Below are 21,906 nucleotides of genomic sequence, written 5' to 3'. Positions count from 1 at the left end.
GCTTCTGAGACCTCAGAGCCCACCCCCAGTGACACACTTCCTCCAATAAAAGCACACATGTTCCAGCAGGAACACACCTCCTAATAGTGCCAGTTCTTATGAGCCCTTGGGACCATTTTCATTCAAACACAAGACTAGTTTTCTTGGAGTGTTCTCTCAAGCACTCAGAATTCTCTTTACATGACTCCATTTCTAGACCATGTTCTGACATATGCCCAGCCAATATTTTATTTATTTATATATATATATATATATATACACACACCTACGCACACACACATATATATCACATGCAATATTATATACATATATACACAATTCTAGAATTAAGGGATTATAGAAGTATGGAACCGTAGAAAAATGAGTTAAATTAGTTGTTATGTGTTAATATTTCACTTCTTTATCCACATTTATCCAAAGAAAACAAAACTGAAGAGCCCTCCAAGAGAGAGAAGCCAATAATAGAAAACCTAGCTGAGTTTTATGCCAACTCCTCCATCTACAGAGAAACAAAAGCTGAATTAGATCGACTTCCAAGGAATCAAAAAAAGAAAGGAATATTAGCCTTCAAAGAGACGACGTATACTACCTCCTTCTGTCATCAACTCAGATGGATTGCCAGGCGTTCATTCAAAAACTTGCTGGGGAACCCTCAGGCCTCCGTAGCTCAGGTAACCTGACAGATGCAAGCTGTGCTATGAAATACTCACAAGGATAAACTCGGCTCCTCGTCTTCTTGTCCTGCTACTGTTATTTGTTTTCTAGTTTTCTGTCATTTCCACTGTATCTTTATTAACAGATACTGAAGTTTCACTTTCAAATTGTATAAACAACACTTTGTGGTTTTCTTCCCTGAGTAGTAAAATTTGATAAAAGTTATTCTTAGTTCATGAACTTACAGAAATGCTCAGTTGTCCTGGTTTGTCTTTGTGTCATACCTTACTGACTTTTGCGTAGGATATTTTTGGTAGTCTGTGTTTTTGATTTCCATGAGCATTGAGTTGATACAGTGTGTCATGGTGTTGTCATGATACATCTTTTCTTCTGTTTGTAATAATTGAACTTTGGTTTGGAACCAGTTAGTTAGTTATTTACACAATTTAGACTTAGCATATAACCAGAGGTGACTGTATTTGGAAGATCTCAGAATGAGTGTGGTGTCTGTATAAAAATGTTTTATCTGTTTAGTGTACTGACATTTTTCTGATCAAAGCCATTTGGAAGAGACCATTGGTCTCTTGTAGAGTCGCTAATGGCTGGCTATGGACTTGCATGCTTGATGCCTGTTTTGACTGCACCACAAACATCACTCAGAACACACTTTCAAAAAGTGATAAATATATTTGCATAAAGATATAATAACACTTTTGAAGAATTGTATTACATTTTTGTTCAAAACTGCAGAGGTCAGATGCAGAAATCTCATAGAAACGCTCCTTCATTCTATTATACAAGACTTGGCATAGCTATTCCAAGTTTGCTTTTCTGTTTGCTGTGGTGAAACACCGACCTAATGAAACAGTGGGAGGAAAGGTTACAGGTTAGAGTCCACTATGGAGGGCAGGAAGACTGGAACTGAGGCAGAGAGCATGGAGGCCACTGCTTTCTGACCTGTCTCCCCTGACTTTCTTACATAGATGAGGCTCACCTGCCAAGGATGGCCATTTGCCATAGTGGGACGATCCCTCATACATACGTTGGGAATAAAGAAAATGCCCGTGTCCAGACTGTCCACCAGCCACTCTAATGGAGGCAGTTTTTCCATGGAGGTTCCATCTTCCCTGCTGTGTCAAGTTGACAACCCACACTAGCAACGTAAAAATAACAGATAAAATAAATATAATAGTAAAAATATGCCAGGATAATAGGCTTTCCCCCATCCTAAATTTTTATCTTAATAGCAAAGAGACTTGTAATTCTCTCGTGAATATGGTATTTCCAGGTCTTCAGATCACATACTTCTCTTGCAGAGGACCTGCGTTCTTTCCCAGTCACCTCTAACTCAAGCTCCAAAGGAACTGACACCTCAGGCCTCCTCTCATGTGTACTAGTGTGTATGCATACACACACACACACACACACACACACACACACACACTCTTGATGCTTTAAGCTAGAAGAGTTGACTTTTTCATAAACACAAATGTTATGTATTGGTGAAGCTATATAGACTATTAAATGTATACAGTTTTAGTTCTGTTCATGTTGTACTTTATGTTTAAATTTCAATATATATAAATGGATATTTCATTTTCTTTAGATGATCATTTCATACATTTAAAAAATTACCTGCTAATAATATATTAATAAATAGAATCCTCCAAATAAATAACATTATATAACCTTTAGCCCCTTGCTTCTTGAAATATCCTTAAAAGACTTCTTCTCCAAAGTGTTGCTGGTGCAGTCTCCTTGGGGGCAGTCTGCACAGATCGGTTAGGAGAGAGGAGGTGACTGTGAGGGTGCAGAGGAAGCATCTCGGGGTGTTGTGGGGCAGTAGGCCCAGTGGGTGGATGGAGAAGTGGTGAGAGAGGAGACGATAATGAAAGCCCCGAATGTCCCACAGAAAGAAGGGGATTTTGTTTTGTTTTCTTTTTTGCTTTGTTTGTTTGTTGTGTTTTTTGTCAGTGATGCTGCACAGCCCCCCATGCTGGCACAGACTTTCTAGAAGTTGCAGAGGTGAAGCTGAGCTCACCCCTACTTCTTTTGCATGTAAAAATCCAGTGTCAGAATTTGGGGGTGTGAGCATTAATTTTTTTGTCTTTAACATTAAAAGACAAGGCATCCTGTTCTCACTTGAACCTCTTGTATGAAACCTTGTCCATTGGCACAAAAGTTTAATTCAGTTCAGTTCAGAACTCTTAGTCACTTGGACTTTGGTTTGTCCTCAAAATAACCTCTTCAGGTTCCCCTATGCACCATTCACGGATCCAGTGTCTGACCTGGGACTTCCCTGACTGCTCGAGCAGTGGAGGAATCTTAGGGGCTGTTCTGTTGACTGACAGCAAATGCTTGGTTTTCAGTTTACTCTAGAAAGCAGTCTAATAATATGTTCTATCCCATACGTTCCCAGGAACCCTATCATAACCAAGTGTATAAAGTGTTTTTGAGATTGTGTATATTTTAAAATAATAAATAATATGCAAGCGTTTTAATCTCTAATGGGAACTCTTTTATTTTCGTTTTCCTTTTTGAAAAGCTAATTGTCACAACCGTACTGGCACTGATTATTGGTGCGATTTACTTTGACCTGAAAAATGATTCCTCTGGAATCCAGAATAGGTAAGTAAATTTGGATTTTTTCCAAATTCTATAGGATAGAAATGAGTATGGACTTGTTCTAAGCAAAATAAAAGAGAAAAGTATAGTTTAGAAAAGTAGTACAGTAGTCTACTCCAGAGGCAGAGCAACAAAATTTGGATCTTGGTTTTGAAAAAATAGTGTTCTTTCTTTAAAGTGTTCTTTCTTTCTTATGAATATTGATTAAGGATTTAACCTTAATACAAGTTCACGGTAAACGTCACTGTATCTTTGTAGGTAGAAATGAGCTGTCGAATTGAAAACTTCATGAGTTGCCTTTTTCATACACACAAATGAATGTGTGTTGATGTAACCATACAAAAGATTAAATATAACCAATCTTAAGTATGTGTAGTTCATTAAGAACATTCACACTGTTGTGACAGTTGACAACCTCCAACTCCAGATGAGATTTTTTTCCTTAATGGAGCCACCTTATCTGTTAAATTAAATCCATAAGTAATTCCTCAGTGCTGACCTCATCCCCTGGGAAGCACCATCCGACTTTGCATCTCTGATGTACCTCTTCTGGAAGATCCACGGTATCTTAAGTATTTGTCATTTGATGACTGACTTATTTCCCTTATATAATGTCTTAATGGTTCATCCATTTTGCAAGTTGGTCAGAATTTCCTTTGTAAGGCTGATTGAGTTGTGTGTGTGAGTGTGTGTGTGTGTGTGCGCTCACTTTCTGTATTTATCCAGTTGCCTGTGTCTGAACATTTGTGTTGCTTCGCCCTTCGGTTGTGTGAGTGAAGTTAGGACTCTGCAGGTTGCTTTTGCACCTCAGCTTTCAGCTCTCTCAGGAACTGTGCCAGTAGAATTGCTAAATTATGATAAGTTTTTAAAGAAATGGGAAGTTTGTCTCCCTGACAGCTTTGTCATTTTTACATTCGTGGCTGTAGCACACAGGTGCTTCAATTTTTCCATACCATGAGTAGTTATTTACTTTCTGATAATGAAGGTCAATTTATATCTATTTTAGTCCTTTGTCTATTTTATTATTTGTTGTTGGGTTTTATGAATCCTTTATTTTTCTGGACTATTTTTCCTTATCAGATAGACGTTTTGCGAGTATTTTCTCTAATTCTGTAGGGCGTTTTCTCTGCGTTGATAGTATCTGTTACCGCATGCATGCTTTTGATTTTGGTATTGTTTGCTTTTGACTATTGCTTGTGAGACAGCTTCCCTGTATAGGTTATAATTTATTTGACTTGAAAGTTGAGTCCATGTGTGAGATCCAGTTTATTTGAGCTCTTTGCTACGATAATGTGTAAATTCAGTCATAATTGTGTCCTTAATTTTTCTAAAGACTTGGGTGTGTTTGGGGGCTTTGATTGTATGTGTGTCTGTGCACCATCGTGTGTACCTGGTGCCTGAGGATGCCGGAAGAGGGTGTCACATTGCTTAAAACTGGAATTACAGATGTTTGTGAGCAGCCATGTGGGTGCTGGAAATCAAACTCAAGTCCTCTGGAGGAGCAGTAAGTGCTCTTAACTGCTGAGATATCTCTCCAGGACATCATTGACAATTTTGTTTTCATAATAACTTAGTTTTTTTTTTTTTTTGAGATGGTGGTCTCACCATGTTTCGCAGGCTGGCTTGAACTTCTCATCTGAAGTTATTGATCTTCTTGCCTCAATCTCCTAAGTAGCTGCTACTAAAAATACACGCTACTGAAACGAGCTTTACACTGAGGCATTTTAATTGCTGCTCGTGCTGGGAGTGCGTATGCTCAGTAATAGCACTAACCTCAGAGTCACAACCATGTCATGATTCACGTTCTGAGAATCACACCTTGCTGTAGACATTGAACTCAGGGTTTGGCATCCAGAGGCCATTATGGGTAGATGGCATTTTTCCTATTTTGTTATCAAGAAATGTTGAATTTATTTTATGTCTGAGAAAGGCTGATGATTCTTTTGTAAAGAACCATAGAAAAGTCTATCATTCAGGTCAAGTGAGTTTCTTCTGTGTAGAGTCAGTGTTACTCTAGTGAGCTATTTTCAGCATTATATCTTTGTTTTTGTTTGTTTGTTTCACCTTCCTTGAAGGTTTAGATAGCTAGTGATTGATGGTTCCTGTGGGTGTTATTTCTTGAGCTAACCCAGCATATACACGTAGGAACTAGAGGTTGTGGACTCTGTATGTTGTGTAGTATTGGGGGAAGTAGTTGAGGCTAAAGCAGTGACTCGGAGGTTAAGAGAACTTGTCGCTCTTTAAGGGTCCTGAGTTCAGTTCCCAGTTTTAAGTAAATTTACAGTCGTATGTTTGGCTATATCCTAGTTTCTTTTTTTTTTTTATTGCTTTGATAAAATACCCTGACCAAAAAGCAACTTAGAGAAGACAGGTTTATTTCAATTCTAAGTTAAAGTCCATTATTGTGGGGATGTCAAGACAAGAACTTTTAAAGCATCATGTCTACAAGTGCAGAGAGGGAATAAGCACATGGGTCCTCACCTGCTTGCTCAGCTAGCATTCTCTTTCCGTAAACATGCCAGGGCCCAGTCAATGAAATGGTGCTGCCCATGTTCAGGGTGAGGTTCCCACTTGAGCTCACACTCAAGATGATACCCCACCCCCGCCACCAGCCACCAAGACTCTTCCTGGGGATTCTGGGTTGTATCAAGTTGACAGTGAACCAACCAGTACCAGCCGTCTTCTGCTGCAAGCAGGGCACAGTTGGATGTGCCTGAAAGGCCCTGTTTCCCATACCAGCATATTAGGAGGCCACTGCTTCAATGGGAATTTTACAGGAACAACACGATTCACTAAGAATTTCAGCATGTGCTTTAACAGGGAGTCACTGGAGAGTCAGTTGTCACTACCATAAAGGTATAGACACAGTAATGAGACCCAGTTGGGGGCAGGGGTCATTCTTCCTTTTATATGTGTATGTGTGCGCGCGCATGTATGTGCATTGGTGCTCTCTTGTGGGGGTCAACTCTCTTATGGTGGTCCTGAGGATTGAACTCAGTTCGCCACTTATACCTGCTGAGCCATCTCCTAGGGCCCTGCTGAGCCTAAGGCCTCTCTCCATGTTAACCAGAACAGTTTTACCTAAAAAAAGAAAGTAGCATGTTAGTAGAAGACCATTTGTAGACTGCAGACCTCAGTGCACAGAGTTGACTGTGGTGCTTCTGTCCCCATTCTATCCCGGCAGAGCTGGGGTGCTCTTTTTCCTGACCACCAACCAGTGTTTCACCAGTGTGTCAGCTGTGGAGCTCTTCGTAGTGGAGAAGAAACTCTTCATGTGAGTAGGCCACTGTCCTAGCTGTGTGTCAGGCTGGTCACGTCCAAAACTGGGTCAAAATAGCATCCTAATAGTATCCATATCTCTTATTTATCTGCTTCATTGGGAAATATAAGTTACATGCATATTTATACTATTCGATGTGAATTTTTAAAAGTGCATAGGACTATAGTATTAAGAAAGAGGAGTCTTAGCAAGGGTGGAAAATTCAGAGCATATGGTGCCTGCTAGCCAGAGAAAGGCGATTTTCAAGTTTGGGTTGAGGTTAGGCAATCCCAGTGCTGAGAGAGAAAGCAGCATCAGCAGGGCTGAAAAAGTAACTTGTTTTGATTAATCACAGGTTGATAACTCCAGCACAGGAAGTGAGGGGCTTCCAAGAGTTAAGTAAGTGGTTCAGCAGCTAGAAGTGGGAAGATCACGATTGCAAGTACAAGCCTTGGCGGGTGGAGGCGTGGAAGGAGCCAGAGGATTCACTGTAGGGAGCTGGCTGGGTTTTCTCCCATGTTCTTCAAAGGTTGCAGAGATTTGCCCACCTTTATTTACCAACAAAGTGAATCAGCAGAGATCAAAGTATCAAAGACACTGGTGGAAGAGTTTGGAATAACTGGAGAAAGATGTCAGGAACAGGAGGGATTAGCTGGTAGCTGGAAGGGCTATAAGGTTGTAAGGTATGCCTAATGAAGGAAGAAGTTTTGTTCTGATGCCCGAGTTCACAACAGCCAGAGGAAGTGCTGGACTGAGAGAGGGTCACAGTTTAAGAGCTGCCTGAAGCTGATAGCCAAGGAAGGGTGACACCCAAGATGGCGAAAGGCTTGGGGGTCAGCCTGGAGCATGTGGGAGGACCCTAGGAGTGCAGCAGGTACCCCATCTTCTGTTCCGTGCTTTCTGGACTAATCTGGGATCTATATTCTGTGTTTTCATAGACACGAGTACATCAGTGGATATTACAGAGTATCTTCTTACTTCTTTGGAAAGCTGATATCTGATTTACTCCCCATGAGGTTTTTGCCAAGTGTTATATTCACTTGTATATTATACTTCATGTTAGGTAAGTAACAGGCCAGACAAAATTGCCTTTAGTCTTGGATGTAAAGTGAACTAATTTCTCTGTGTATATTTTTGTTGATCTTTTTGTATGTGTCTATATTAAAAAGACACAGAAAATCTTAATAACTACACATACTCTGATGCATATTCTCTAATAAGAAAACCATGTTGAGTTTGGGGATTGTTTATTTTATTTACTAAAAAAAGAAATCACTGAAAGATATAGACAGACTTATTTTTACATTATGCCCAGGCTTTGGCCTTAGGATCATTGATTCAAAATTTCATGTACACATGCGTACATACTGGTAATTTTATTTTTACAAAGCACTATAGTATGAGAACCACCAATAGAGCTTAAAACTTCCATCTTATATGTGAGGTTTATCATAATGAATACGACATGGCATCGAGAGCCTTAGATTCCCGATCCATTTTCTTGTCAGTGTTTCAAAATCATCAGGTTGTATGACATATACATAGTCATATATGTATATATACATATATTTACCTCATAGTTTATAAAGTACTTCAAGAACTTAATCCCATTTTTTATGTCTGGGGAGACATAGGTAATACAAAAACTCTCCTTTCCTTTGTATACTAAACCCTGAGGTCATTTAATTGTGAACCAAGTTTCTTCCCTAATGTAGTTAGAGCAAATACTGAGAGATGTGGGGATGTCTGGATGAATGAGTGTTTTCTGTTGGTGAGCTTCCTTCCTGTGGCGGGAAAAGGCAGTGGTAATGGAGCCAGTGTGGAGCCTGTAGCTGTTCATTTAAGGAGCTCAGAATTATTCTTGCTACATCTAAAGAAATCTACATGTTATCTGAAATACTGCTCTTAAAACAAGATGGGAAAGAAAACTGGGTTAGCTGATCAGTGACACAGAATAAAGCAATGACATTGGTGACCCAGTGTAGTTCGATAGTGGGTGACCTTTTCTCTTTAATTCTGATGGTGATTGCTACGGTGTTATTTGCACAATAGACAAACCCAATACACGAGGCAGTGGCACTGATTGCTTCTTCTCTTTCTCAGGACTAAAAAATGAGGTGGGGGCTTTCTTCATCATGATGTTCAGCCTTATGATGGTGGCTTATACAGCCAGCTCCATGGCACTGGCCATAGCTGCAGGCCAAAGTGTGGTATCCGTGGCAACACTTCTCATGACAATCTCTTTTGTATTTATGATGGTGAGTATGGACAGTGCTTCTCCGAGAAGACACGCCTGGCCTTGTTCTCTCTGTGTATCCATCTGTTGTAGAAATCTGCTTTGCGGATTCTTTCCATTGGGACTGTGCCCCTTTTAGAAAGCCAGAGGCTCAAATAAAGTGACTGTTAGGGAAAGTGGTGACTTTGCTCCCAACCTCTGTCAAGTCCCTTGTGTTGCTACTGAATGTCGCTGTGACTTTGCAGACAGTGCCTCACTAACAAGCTTCTAAAAGCTGGTTTTTACCCAGGTGTGGTGGTCTATATCTGCAGCCTGGCACTCAGGAGTATGGCTGGGCGTTCAAGCCAAGCCTGAGCTACAGTGAGACTCTGTCTCAAAACTGCTGGCTTGAAACCACTGTACCTTGTGAGTTTATTGTTATGCAATAAATTCTCTTGTCATGGAAAAGGGGAAAAGTCACAGAAATGGAAGAAAATACTCCTTGCTGATCTGCTGTTAGACAAACTTGGGATCATTGAAAACAGGGATTAACACTGACTCCTTAAAAAATGGCAGCATATCTTTTATGGTGTTTACCAACTAGTAACCAGAAATGGTTTGGTTGAATTCCTGCAAAGGGGAAAGTGAAGCTCAGGAGAAGTTAACTGTGTGCCAAGGAGTCTGTCTTGGGTCCCTCTTATAACTTGATTATTGTTTTAAAAATAGTAAAACATAAAAAAGCGTGGTAGTGTATGTTCATAATCTCAGCCCTTGAGATATTTTAGAGGCAGAAGGAACAGGAAATTGAAGTCATCTTTAGCTACATGGTAAGTTTGAGGGCAACCTGCTCTACCTGAGACCTTATCTTTAAGAAGAAGCTAGGAACTTACGAAGTCCACCTACCTTCAGTAGATACCTATTTATTTCACATTGTTTAATGTGCCCTCACTCCTAATCTTGTATATGTCTCAGTTTTGCACCCGTGACAAATCAGAAGGACCAGCTCTCATGGTTTTTCTCCTGCATCATTAAGTAGGAGCAGCTAGCCCGTTGGCGCACAGTCCTCTTCGCTAGAGGCGGCCGTCCTCCCCTGAGACGGCACTAGCTGGAGTCCGGCTGAGCTTCAGTTCCTTCAGTTTTCAATTTTGAAGCTACTGATGTATATATTATTTAGAAAATAATCATCCTTGTTTATATTCTCATCCAATAAATAAAATGCATTTAAAAAGTAAAAAAAAAAGTTTTAATTTCTGTCTGGGCTGACAGATTGCTATGTAAGTGTTTATTACAAGCAGGACTTCAAAGCCAGCCCTCAATCCGTGTTTGGTATGTCATAAGATCAGTCCTCAGTGCAGTCCTGAACAGGCACACGCAGCCCGCCAGCGCTGTCATTGTCCTGCATATCCCAGTGCTCTAGTATGGCAGAACACACTCCGTGAGAACCTCATTTTGCATATTTTTAACCTTGTATGGTCAATTCCTGGCATCACCACTGTGGTTCTGCTTTCGGGGTAGTCGTTTTTATTTATTTTGATTTTTGAATTATGTGCATGTATGGGCATCTGTATGCAGTGACTCAAATGCCAGAAGACAGTGCCAGACTCTCTGGAGCTGGAGTAGTGGTTGTGAGCCGCCTAATATGGGTGCTGAGGACCTAACTTAGTCCTCTGCTAGAGCAGCCATTGCGCTTGCCTGCTGAGCCATCTCTGGCCGCATAGGTGAGCTTACATGAGATATTAGTTATGTCTTCTGCTGCACATCATCGCCATGTCATGGTCTCATCTGTCCTAATCTGGAGATCATGTTGTACCTGCATTCTGAATCTAAAGTAGTTCCTACAGCCATGGCTATAGAATATAAACTGTTGTAAACCACAAATCTCGTGTGGATGTACAGCAACCTGCTTGTTCTGAGTTATTCTAGTGTGATCTATATTTCTAGGATTATTAGGAGGAGCGCATATGGGTGACATAGTTAGAATCACATAGCAGTCTGTTTCCCATGTCCGTATCAAAAGATTCAGCTGGGAAAAAAGTATACTCTCTTGGGTATGCATGACACTTTCCTCTCCGTTGTCGTTATTCCTTAAAGAACACTATACTCCAGTAATGGCATCTTCTATCTGTAATCCTAACATTCGGGAGGCAGAGTCAGGAAGATTACTCCAAATCTGATGCCAGCCTCATCTACGTCAGAAATTCTAGAGCAGCCAGGACTACATAGGGATACTGTCTCATTCACCTATTCCATCTATCCATGAATAATAAATGAGTATGCCAACTTTTTATTCAGCATTTGTGTCGTATTAGGCATTTTAATCACTCTGCAGATAAAATCTCTGATCGCTTGTAATGTGTCTATTTTGAGTATAAGGGCTGAGCTGGAAAGAAGGTTTAGCAGATAAGAGCACTGGCTGCTCTTTCTGACGATCTAGGTTTGATGCCCAGCACTCACAGGGCAGTTTGCAGTTGTCACTAATTCCAGTTCCAGTTCCAAGGGGCCTACCACCCTATCTGGCCTCCTGGGGCTTCAGGAGTGTGTGCAGTGCACTTACATACAGACAGAACACTCACACACACACAATAAAAATGAATAAAACCATAAAAGCTGTGTGCAGGTTACATTAAAGTACTGTATCATCTTTAAAATGGAGATAGTTGTGTATCTGAATGTAGTTTAGTGTCGGAGGCCTGGAACCAACCTTTACCTATGGGAGACCAGGGGATGGTTCTGTTTCTTGATCTTCCATTGCAGTTACACAGAAAGTTGAAGACATAGTTAAACTATTAAGGGTCATCAAATAACTTGTATCTATGGTACTAATTATGGGTGCATTATCCTCCCTTAATGCCATAAATAGCCACAACAGAAGTACTCACATAGGAGGTACAATAACTGGAAGTTTTCTTTCATACTGCCTTGGCCTTAGCAGACACAGGTTATTTGTGGGGGAGGTTTTTTAAGTTGTTTTTGTTTTTGAGACCATCGTGCCAGGTATTCCAGGCTGGCCTTGAAATTGTGATCCCTCCGTCTCTGCCTCCTAGGTTTGATTACAGGCATACACCGTCACATTTGTCTACTTGCAAGGCTTCAAAGGAGGTCTTACCTCAAGCTGTGAAATCGCTGTACTGGCTCTAACCTATAGGTTTTGCATCTTGCAGATTTTTTCTGGTCTTTTGGTGAATCTCACAACCATTGAACCTTGGTTGTCCTGGCTCCAGTACTTCAGCATTCCTCGATACGGCTACACAGTAAGTTGTCCTTGCTTGCCATGGTGACCGGAGTCCCAAAGTAGGCATGATGGAACGAAGCCTAACCTTGTTGTATCCTCAGCCACAAGTGGGACTCTGTCCCATCCAGGTTTCTTCCCAGAAACAGTGGCTAATAATTTCCTATTAGTCTTTGTTATTGGAGGGTCAAGGAGTCATCTGGGGTTTTCCATAGTCAACCCATTATTAGAGGGACGTGAAGAGTAGGCAGAAATCACATAAAAGAGAAGTGTTGACTAACAGATGAAGAATATTGGTTTTCTGTTCAGTAAGGAAGTAAATGAAAGAGAGGATGGGGGCTGTACTTCATAGTTTATATTGGAATTGAGATCTGAAGATAAGTCGACCTTAGTACTCAGCAACCATGTTGGCTTTAGCAACTAATCAAACACAAAACCACTGTGTCTTAAATTCAGTACATTGAAATTTCTGATTTCCATTATTATTACTTTTTTCTGAAAACAAGAAAAGTTGTTCCTACAAATGAACAGTGTTCACTAAGCATCATTGTATCATTTTAATTATAAAAGTTATGGGTTATAAAATTGGCATGAGGATGCTCTGGGGTAGTCACAAGTCTTCCCTCTTGGCCAGTTGGAAGTTGCATCCCAGCCCTGAGTTTCTTGATTGCCTGTTTTGGTGTTTAAGAAAAGAGGAGAAAGAAAGATTATGCATAAGCAGCTTGGTATGCTTTTAGAAATAACAATAAAGATTAAATTTGAGCATGAGATTGTGATGACTCTTTAGAAACCTTTTGGAATTTTACACTACTGACATTGCTGCGTTCTTGTATGTATTCTAGGCTTTGCAGTACAATGAATTCTTGGGACAGGATTTCTGTGGTGGATTCAATGTAACTGCCAACAACACCTGTGATTACAGCAATATGATGTAAGTCTGTGTCCAGTGTCACAGTATGTTTGTGTCTTCCTGTGGCGTCCTGTAAAGCGGCTACTGTGCTTAGAGGTGGGAGGAGTCAAACTTCCCAGTCTGTGAAGGGATCCCTTATACACTATTTCATATGACCATGTTGAAGCTCCTATAACCTATACCAGTCACTGCCATATTTAATGTAAAAAAAAAAAACCTTCCCTGTGTACTGAGTGAGGAGTTTTAAAAGTTCCCTTTGGTATTTTCTTGATTGGGTTTAAATTCTTACTTTTCAGAACTTTGGGGTTAATAAATGGGCTGTTTTGATAGTTTGGAAGGGACTTGTGGTCTCTGATCCGGAATGGATTACAACCCAGAGCCCAGAGTGGAAGAGAGTTGCAAGCATTAGGGCAGGGAGGGCAAGAAGGGGGTCACTGATCGCTGTGACCCTGGTACCACTTTCTGCCTCACTGCCTTTGGGAACATCATGGAACCCAAGGCTGCCAGCTGGTGTGTGTGTGTGTGTGTGTGTCTGTGTGTATGTATGCTCGTTTAAACTGATTTGAAACTCTCCCTAAAGAGGATGCACTCTTTCAAGACTTAAAGTAGAATTCAAGTTCTAATAAGTTAGATGACTTTATTTTAAAATGTTAATACTTTTATGATATTTTTATTTAGAGATTAATGAAAGAAAAGAGTGCTGATCTGTCAAATATCTCCTGAATGTTCAGTTGTAAAAAGTACTACTAGTTAATAGGATGGTTTTCTATTTTGGGTTGTGACAGACAAGGGGATTTTCCTTGAGCACTTTTCTTTGCCTGCCCACCTCATTTTGGTTTGATTTGGGTGTGGCTTGTTCCTAACACAAAGTCCCTGCCAGCCAGTGGTAAGGCAGGAGGAGGAGTCATGGCAGGCTTCATGCTCACTCACAAAAGGATGGAATGGCTGATTTGAAAGCTGCTGAATCCCACCATGCACAGGAAAAACAGCCACAGTAATTGTGGCCACATGGGCTGGATCCCTGGGGCCACTCCATCCCGCTATGCTCTCCTTGCTCCCTAAGGCTGTCAGCTGTGCTCTCTGGCTGAATGTCTGCAGGGCAGCGAAAGCTGACAGACGTGACTCTGGCTGACAGCCACTGCGCCCCTCTGGCCAGATGTAGCTTTCTGACCTGTTGCGTTCACTGTGTGGGTGAGCAGCCCACACGTGAAGGACTGAACCTGGCATAGCAACAGCTGAGGTAACGAGTCAGTGAAAAGGCTCATGGTTAGTGTTTCTGCCCTCAGACAGCAGCATTATAGGTTTAAATCTAATGAGTCTGAAGAGACAAGAAACTTAGTTCATACTAAGACTATGTTAACTTGACCAAATTTGCTAAACCACTTAATAGTTATATTCTTTTGGATTCTTTTAGGAATTAACTTAACTTAATTAGGTACACGTTGCTTAGCATAGAATCTAGTAAGTTACAGAGGGGAGTGCCGATTTGACTAACCTGTCAATACTGAATATACTGATTAATATTTGACAGATACAAGGATGGACCTAATTAATTTTGTACATTTAAATTTCAGGACTTGTACTGGTGATGCCTACTTGGAAAGACAGGGCATCGATCTCTCACCTTGGGGACTGTGGAGCAATCACGTGGCTCTGGCTTGTATGATTATTATCTTCCTCACAATTGCCTACCTGAAACTGTTATTTCTTAAAAAGTATTCTTAAATTCCCCTTTACCATACTATTAATTGTACTCCTATTAAATGCAGACACTCTGATTGATGTATCCAGTGTTCTTTTTTGATGTACATAAAATTACTAACTCTGAAAACTAAGGACATTATGTATTATGTATTAAGCTCATTGAATAGTAATCATGAGGAGAAAATCGAGTTAGATTTACTGAGCTGAAAAGGCAGAGATACTACTGACATGTCACTAATGTGTCTGATATAGGTTATCATCTTTAAAGTTGATGTGCGGAAGCCAGGCATGGTGGCACACCCTGGTAGCCCTGGCGCTAAAACACAAAAGCAGGGCTGCTGTTCAAGGCTGGTTTAGACCCTATGTTAAAATAACTGTAAGAGAGACAATCAGGTAGGCCAGTGCCCTTTAATAGTCTGTGAAGTTATAATCTGCTGTTTGATAACTAATAAATATATTCAAGCTGTATTAGAAGTCTGAAATCTATGTCAGGAAAACACCTTTTCCCCAGGGGTTAAAGAAAAAAAAATCAATGATCATAGAAAATACTATTTGATAAACTTACTGATAAAACATATAATTATCTTTGCTGATTGGAGACTGAGTTATAGGTGTGGTAGAAGGCCAGAGGTCTTATGATACAGCTCTGTCTCATTTCTGGGACCTTCTAGTCCCTAACGGTCACTTACCCTGTTTGGTATAGCTCAGGGATATAATCTGAATATGGGTGTCGTCTTAGAAACATTACCAAGACACAGACATAAGGTCCTGCATCTGCCCTGCTGCCCCATAGAAAATGCACCACTTAGGGACTTAGAAATTCCCAATTGTTTCTAGCCCTTGAAATTAAGACTGTAACTTAGTAACTGTTTATATACATCCTATACATGTTCGTCCACGTTCATCTCATTTCCATAAGCTCTCTTCCTTCTAACACTTACCAGTAAGTAATACGTAAGTATTTACCAGATAATGTGAGAAGTTTTTTTTTTAACTTCCTTTTAAGTAAAAAGCAAGCACCCTTTCCACTATTGCTAGGAGTCTTAGCTGGGGTCATCCTTGTGGATTCCTGGCAGTTTCTCTGGCACCAGGTTTCTCTCTAACCCCAAATGGCCCCTCTATCAAGATATCTTGTCCCCAACTCGACCAGCCCATCTCTCATGTTCCCATTCCTCCCCCCATCCTCTCCCTACCACCCCTAGTTTATCCAGGAGATCTCATCTATTTCCCCTTCCCCTCTTAGGGTTGTCCCTGTTACCTAACTTGTCTGGGGCTGTGGATTGTAGCCTGATTACCTTTTGCTTTACTAATATCCACTTATGAGTGAGTACATACCATGTCTTTCTGGGTCTGGGTTACCTCACTTAAGATGATTTTTTCTTTTCCTAGATCCATCCATTTGCCTGCAGATTTTACCATGTCCTTGTTTTTTTTTTTTTTTTTTTTTTTTTTTTTTTTTTTTTTTCTATTGATTTATATCCTATTGTATAACTATATCTCTACACTTTCCTTATCCATTCTTGAGTTAAGGGCATCTAGGTTGTTTCCAGGTTCTGACTACCCTAATTGTCATCATGATGGAGCAGACACACAGATCCACAGCCGAGCACTGGGCTGAGCTCCAGGAGTCCAGTTGAAGAGAGGGAGGAGGGATTGTATGAGCAAGGCGGATCAAGATCATGATGGGAAATTCCACAGACACAGCTGACCTCAGCAGGCGGGAGCTCTTGGACACTGGACCAACAGCTGGGTAGCCTGCATGGGACTGACCTAGGCCCTCTGCATGTGGGTGATAGTTGTGTAGCTTGGTCTGTTTGTGGGGCCCCTAGCAGTAGGATCAGGACGTGTCTCTGGCGTGTCATCTGGCCTTTTGGAACGTGTTCTCCATACTGAGATGCCTCTATCAGTCTTGATGCAGGGGAGTAGCTTGGTCCTGCCTCAGTTTGATAAGCCATGCTTTGTGGACTCCCATGGGAGGCCTGCCTCTTTCTGAACAGAAGCAGAGGAGTAGACTGGGGGGAGAGGAGAGATGGGAGGTGGAGGTAGGGAACTAGAAGATAGGAGGGAGGAAGACTGTGGTTGGTGAGTAAAATAAATGAAAAGATTTAATTAAAAAAAGGCAAGGTAACACAAGGTACAGTTCAGGGAATCACCATAAACTGAAGACTCATGTTCAGCCACTGTTACTGCTCAGAAAATAGGGCACAACGCACAAACATTCATTGTGCCTCGCCTCCCAGCTACACCTTGTCTGTCTCTTCGGGGTGTTTCTGCACCAACACTTGTATACCCTTCCACGTGACTAGAACGTTCCTGGAGCTCAGTTTTATGCTCTCGTATACACACAGATGCTCATGTACACACAGAAATCTCCTTTTTGCTTTGTTTTTATTTTTTAAAAACATTCTTTATTATCATAATATAATTTGCATGTTAAATAACACTATAATAGAATGATTTGATGTATTTGAAAGTAAAAGAAATTTGAAGCAAAAGAAAAACTTAAGGTTACAAAACCCATCCCCTAGAACACTTTTAGCATTTATTTCATTATTATTTTTTGAGAATTCCGTACAGGAGTCCTGTTTTTATACCATTTCCACCCCACTTTCCCCATCTTCTAAGTCCTCCATGCCTTCTGTGGTGGTTTGAAAGAAAATGGCCCACAAAGGGAGTGGAACTGTTAGCTGGCGTGGCCTTGCTGAAGGAAGTGTGTCGCTGTGGGGGTGGGCTTTGAGGTTTCTTTCTAAAGCCTCCTTCAGTGTGACAGTCGACTTCTGTTGACTCTGAGTCAAGATGTAGCCTCTCAGCTCCAGCACCACGCCTGCCTCCATGTCACCATGCTCCCCACCCTGATGATAATAACTAAACCTCTGAAACTGTACGTGAGCCATTTCAATTAAATGTTTTCTTAATAAGAGTTGCTGTGGTCATGGTGTCTCTTGACAACAATAAAAACTCTAAGTCACCACCTCTAACTCCATCTCAACCTCATGATCTCTTTAAAAATTGCACACAGGAGTATAATCTGCTGAGTTCATTTAGTGTTGCTCATATGTGTGTATGCATATGTATACATATACAAATATACATATTTAAGGTTGACTACCCATCAGGGGGCTCATCCCGGAAGAAGGCTGATTGTCCATCTTTTCTCAGTCTTTAATTGCCTATAATTCTCCATGTAGAAGTGGGGCCTTGTAATATTTCCCCTGCCCATGACGGGTGTGCAGGGCTTGTTTAGGCAGCCATATTGTTGAGATTTCAAGGTTTCAAATTCCCTGTCACTCCATGTATAGAAGATACTGTCTCATAGCAGGTATCAGGTCCTCTGGCTCTTAACATCTTCCTGCCCTCTTTTCTACAATGTCCCCCTTGTCATTTGATGTAAGGGTTGTGTTGTAGATGTATCAGTTAGGGATGTGCACCCTACAGTAAGTTATTCTCTGCATTTCGACCAGTTGGGGCAATATGTAATTGTCTCCTTCTGCAACACAAATGATGCTTCTTTTATGAGGGGTGAGAGCTACACTTACCTTTGGCTATAAGGATAGATGTTTAACATTAACACTGGGTTAATGTGGCAGTAGTGGATTCTCCACTAAGGTACAGGACCTCACCAGCAACAGGTAGTTGGGATTATAGTACCAGGTGTGAATTTCCTCCTATTAAGAGGGCCTTAAGTCCTCCTTTGGGAACTCTGAGATACTGTGAGAGATAGTCCTCGGGGGGAGGCTTCCAGATCTGTTCCAGCTGGATAGATACCCCAAGTCCCGTGTCCAAAGTGCATGGTTTCTTCAGCAGTAGGATTCTTACAACCAGTGACTACTCTTGGCTGGTTCCTGTTGGTTAATGGGATTAAGAAGAAAGTAAAGCTTTCACAGTTACTGTGTAAAGGGTTCACACATGTTGAGTTCCTTTAGATACGAAATACTTGCTTCTGCTTCAGTGCACTGAAATTTGAAATTATATCCTCATCATTGAAAAGAAACATAATTGAAACTAGAAAATAATAGATTTATATCCACTTTAATTTTTCCTTTCTCTTTGCCTCATATTACCCTCTCTTGATCCCTTGAAATTTTAAGCTTTATCCACACCTACAGCTGTTTACATGCATGAATACATTATAGACCAGGGTTCACATGTGAGAGAAAACATTCAGTTTTTCTTTCAGAGTTTGGATAACCTTGCTTAATACTATTCTTTCTAGGTTCATCAATATTCCATGATTTCATTTTCTTTACAGCTGAATGATATCATATTATGTATTAACAACACAAATTCCTTATCCAGTCATTTGCTGATTGACATTTAGGCCAGTTCCATTACCTTGCCATCATGAATAGCACAACCATAAACATGGATGTTCAAAAAATACCTCAGTGGCAGGATAGGGAGTTCTTTACCTATATACCCGAGAATGGTATAGCTGTGTCATATAGTAGTTCTGTTTGTAATACTGTGAGAGGCTTCCAAACTGATTTGCATAAGGGCTGGATGAATTTTCATTCCCTCCAGCTGTGAATGACAGTGCTCTTTCCCCACATCTGTTCCAGCATGTATTGTCTGATCTATTGATTATAGCCATTCTAACTAGGGTGAATTGTATCTCAGAATAGTTTTGTTTTTCCCTAATGCCTGGGGGTATTGGCTAACACTTTTCAGATTTGTTTATTGGCCATTTGTGTTTTTTATTTGGAGAACTGTCTTTTCTTTCCATTAATCCTTTTGTTGTCAGTTCTGTTTCCTTGGTGTTCATTTTTGCAGTTTTTTTTTTTTTGTAAATTCTGGTTATTAGTCCCTTGTCTCAGGTACAGCTGGTGAAGATTTTCTACCAGCCTGTGGGGTATTTACTGATAGTTTCTTTTGTTGTGCAGAAACTTTAATCCCACCCATTAGTTCTTGGGGTAAGTTACTGTGCTATTGGAGTTACTTTTCTACTGAGAAAGGTCTTGCCTACCCCAAGATCTTAGGAGTATTCCTTAATGTCCCCAGCAGCTTCAGAGTTTGGGGTTTTGAATGAAGATCTTTGAGTTTTGTGCATGATGGACGTATGGATCTAATTCTATTCTTCTTCAGGTGGCCAAACGATTTGCTGAATGGACTATATTTCCTGCTGCGTGTCTTTACCACCCTTGTCATAATGTCCTTCCCTTGTCAGTGTATTTCCAAGTCCCCGGTCTGTTTTATCAGACTGTCTCTTTTTATGTCAGTACCAGATTATCTTGGTCACTATAGCTCTGCAGTTTAACTTGAGTATTTTAACCTCCACCTCTCTTATATTTGTTTGTTTTTGTTTTTAATCTTCTGAGGATGCCTTTGACTATTCATGGTCTTTTGTGGTTCTGTGTGGATTCTTGGATTTCTTTCCTCAATCTAGGAATTATAATGCTGAAATTTTGATGGGTATTGTGATGAATCTCTAGATTAGTTTTGATAACACAGCCATTTTCACAATACTAATTCTGCCAATTCAGAAGCAAGAAGCATGGATGTGCAAATATCTCAGGAGCAGGATATGGAGTTCTTTACCTCCAAGTCTTTTTGTTATCTTTTGTTTACGTTGGTTTCCTTTTTCTTGCCTTGAAGTTGTCATTGTAGATCTTCCCCTTTTTAAAAGGTTAGGTTTATTCCTGGATACTTTATTTTTCTTAGAACGCCTCTGAATGAGATATTTTACCTAATTTTTTCTTAGAGAGCTCATTGCTAGTATACATGAAGGCTATATTGATTTTTTTTTTATTTTGATCCTGCAACTTTAAGTGTTCCTTAGAGTTTTCTAGTAGATTCTACAGGATCTTTTAGGAATAAAAGCGGGTGTTACGGGCTTTTCTTGGAGTGGAGACTACAGCTTTGACCGCATTGCCAGTTATGAGTCTGAGTTCTTTAGACCTTTTGGTTTTGTTTTCGGTGTGCCATATGCTTTTAGAAGTTCATTATTTCAGTTTTTTTTAATTTGTTTTCAAAGTGTTCTCTAATGATATTCTGAATTTCGTTGTTGTCTGTTGTAATAATATCCATTTTATATTTTATATTTATTTGGTCTTCTCTCTTTTTTGTGAGATGTGTCAGTCTTTTTCAAAGAATCAACTCTTAGATTGATTTTATTATTCTTTTAGTCTCTCTTTCATTAATTTATTTCCTAATCCTTATTATTTATTGCAATTTATTAGATTTGGGGCTATCTTGCTCTTCTAGATGCTGGAAAGGGGAACCAATAAGTTCTTAACTTGCAGTCTCACCCTTCTTTGGTCTCATTTCTAAACAGACCCACTCTTACAGTTTACGCTTTTAAACACAAGTGCATTGAGAAGAACCCCTGGATCTTTGCTCATGTTGGCAGATTATTAACTCATTGCTGGCATCCTGCCATACTGTTACCACATTCCCTCTGAAAACATAGGTTTGTGTTTTAGTCTTTGAACTTCCACGGATGTTTCAATAATTTTGCAATGTATCATAACTAATGGTTTTTCTAGTTATTGTGTTACTATCAAGGCCAAAAATTATTTCCAGTTTGGAATATAGTTCTTTCTTTTCATGTCATTATATGTTACCTATAGTTTTCTGAATATATTGTAATTTTTTGGAAGGTAGACATTTTAGAAAGAATATTTATCTATACTTTATACACAAAATATAAATACCAAGAAAAACTGAAACTCACCAGTACTGTAGCTCCTTGCTTTGCCTCTGCTCTAGCAGTGGACAAGTCCCGAAGTTACTTTCTTCAGGAACTTATACGTCTGTGTTATAAGTACCTACTGTATAGTGTTATTTAATGGTTTATGTAACACATGGCATAAACATCTAAGTTTAAAATTTGAGCTTATTTTCTATAAGGTAAAAAGCAGGATGTTAGAGAAATTCGCTGTATGTCTTTTTTGTAGTTTCATTCTCATTTCCTTGGCTTTTAGAGCTAGTCTATAGTGAAGGGCAAATCAATTTTATTGAAAAGAAACCACAAAAATAAATGAGTGCCAGTTGCTCTTCATCTGCCTTCCAGTTGCTGTCCTGGGGTGAGGGTGCTGCTGTGGGGGTCTCCATGGTGTTGTGGGGAAGCCAACAAGAAAGGGAAGAAAATAGGTGTTTGGGAAACCAAGACATTGAAGGGGAAGTGCATGTGCCCCTTCCTTTGCCCTTGAAGTCGCTCTTAGTGATGTGCAGGGTTTAATTTTATTGGAATCAGTACATGTATTCACATTGGAAAAGGATCACTCATGTGAAAAGTCTTTTGACTGAGCGGGCTTTGTCAAGGCGGAAGTGGTGGAGGCGTCCGATGTATCTTCTGCAGCTGGGGCTGTCAG

At 40.2% G+C, this 21,906-nt stretch overlaps 1 protein-coding gene across 2 annotated transcripts in view; it reads left to right on the top strand.

The window, feature by feature from the left end:
• LOC126501293 (broad substrate specificity ATP-binding cassette transporter ABCG2) overlaps positions 1-14,670 on the top strand; it is a 103,581-nt gene extending 88,911 nt beyond the window's left edge. For both annotated transcript variants that reach the window (XM_050141898.1, XM_050141895.1), the window contains exons 9-16: positions 421-671; positions 3,200-3,282; positions 6,464-6,553; positions 7,477-7,601; positions 8,642-8,796; positions 11,915-12,004; positions 12,825-12,913; positions 14,467-14,670. In XM_050141898.1, the coding sequence (XP_049997855.1) occupies positions 421-671; positions 3,200-3,282; positions 6,464-6,553; positions 7,477-7,601; positions 8,642-8,796; positions 11,915-12,004; positions 12,825-12,913; positions 14,467-14,617 (1,034 nt within the window). In that variant the 3' untranslated portion in view covers positions 14,618-14,670. The remainder of the gene's footprint in view (positions 1-420; positions 672-3,199; positions 3,283-6,463; positions 6,554-7,476; positions 7,602-8,641; positions 8,797-11,914; positions 12,005-12,824; positions 12,914-14,466) is intronic.
• The last annotated feature ends 7,236 nt before the right edge of the window (positions 14,671-21,906 follow it).

The sequence above is a fragment of the Alexandromys fortis genome, unplaced genomic scaffold, assembly GCF_014885135.2.
Source record: "Alexandromys fortis isolate MF-2015 unplaced genomic scaffold, M_Fortis_MF-2015_v1.1 scaffold_30, whole genome shotgun sequence".
Lineage (NCBI taxonomy): Eukaryota > Metazoa > Chordata > Mammalia > Rodentia > Cricetidae > Alexandromys > Alexandromys fortis.
Note: the sequence above shows the minus strand (reverse complement) of the source record. Positions and strands in the feature narration are given on the sequence as shown.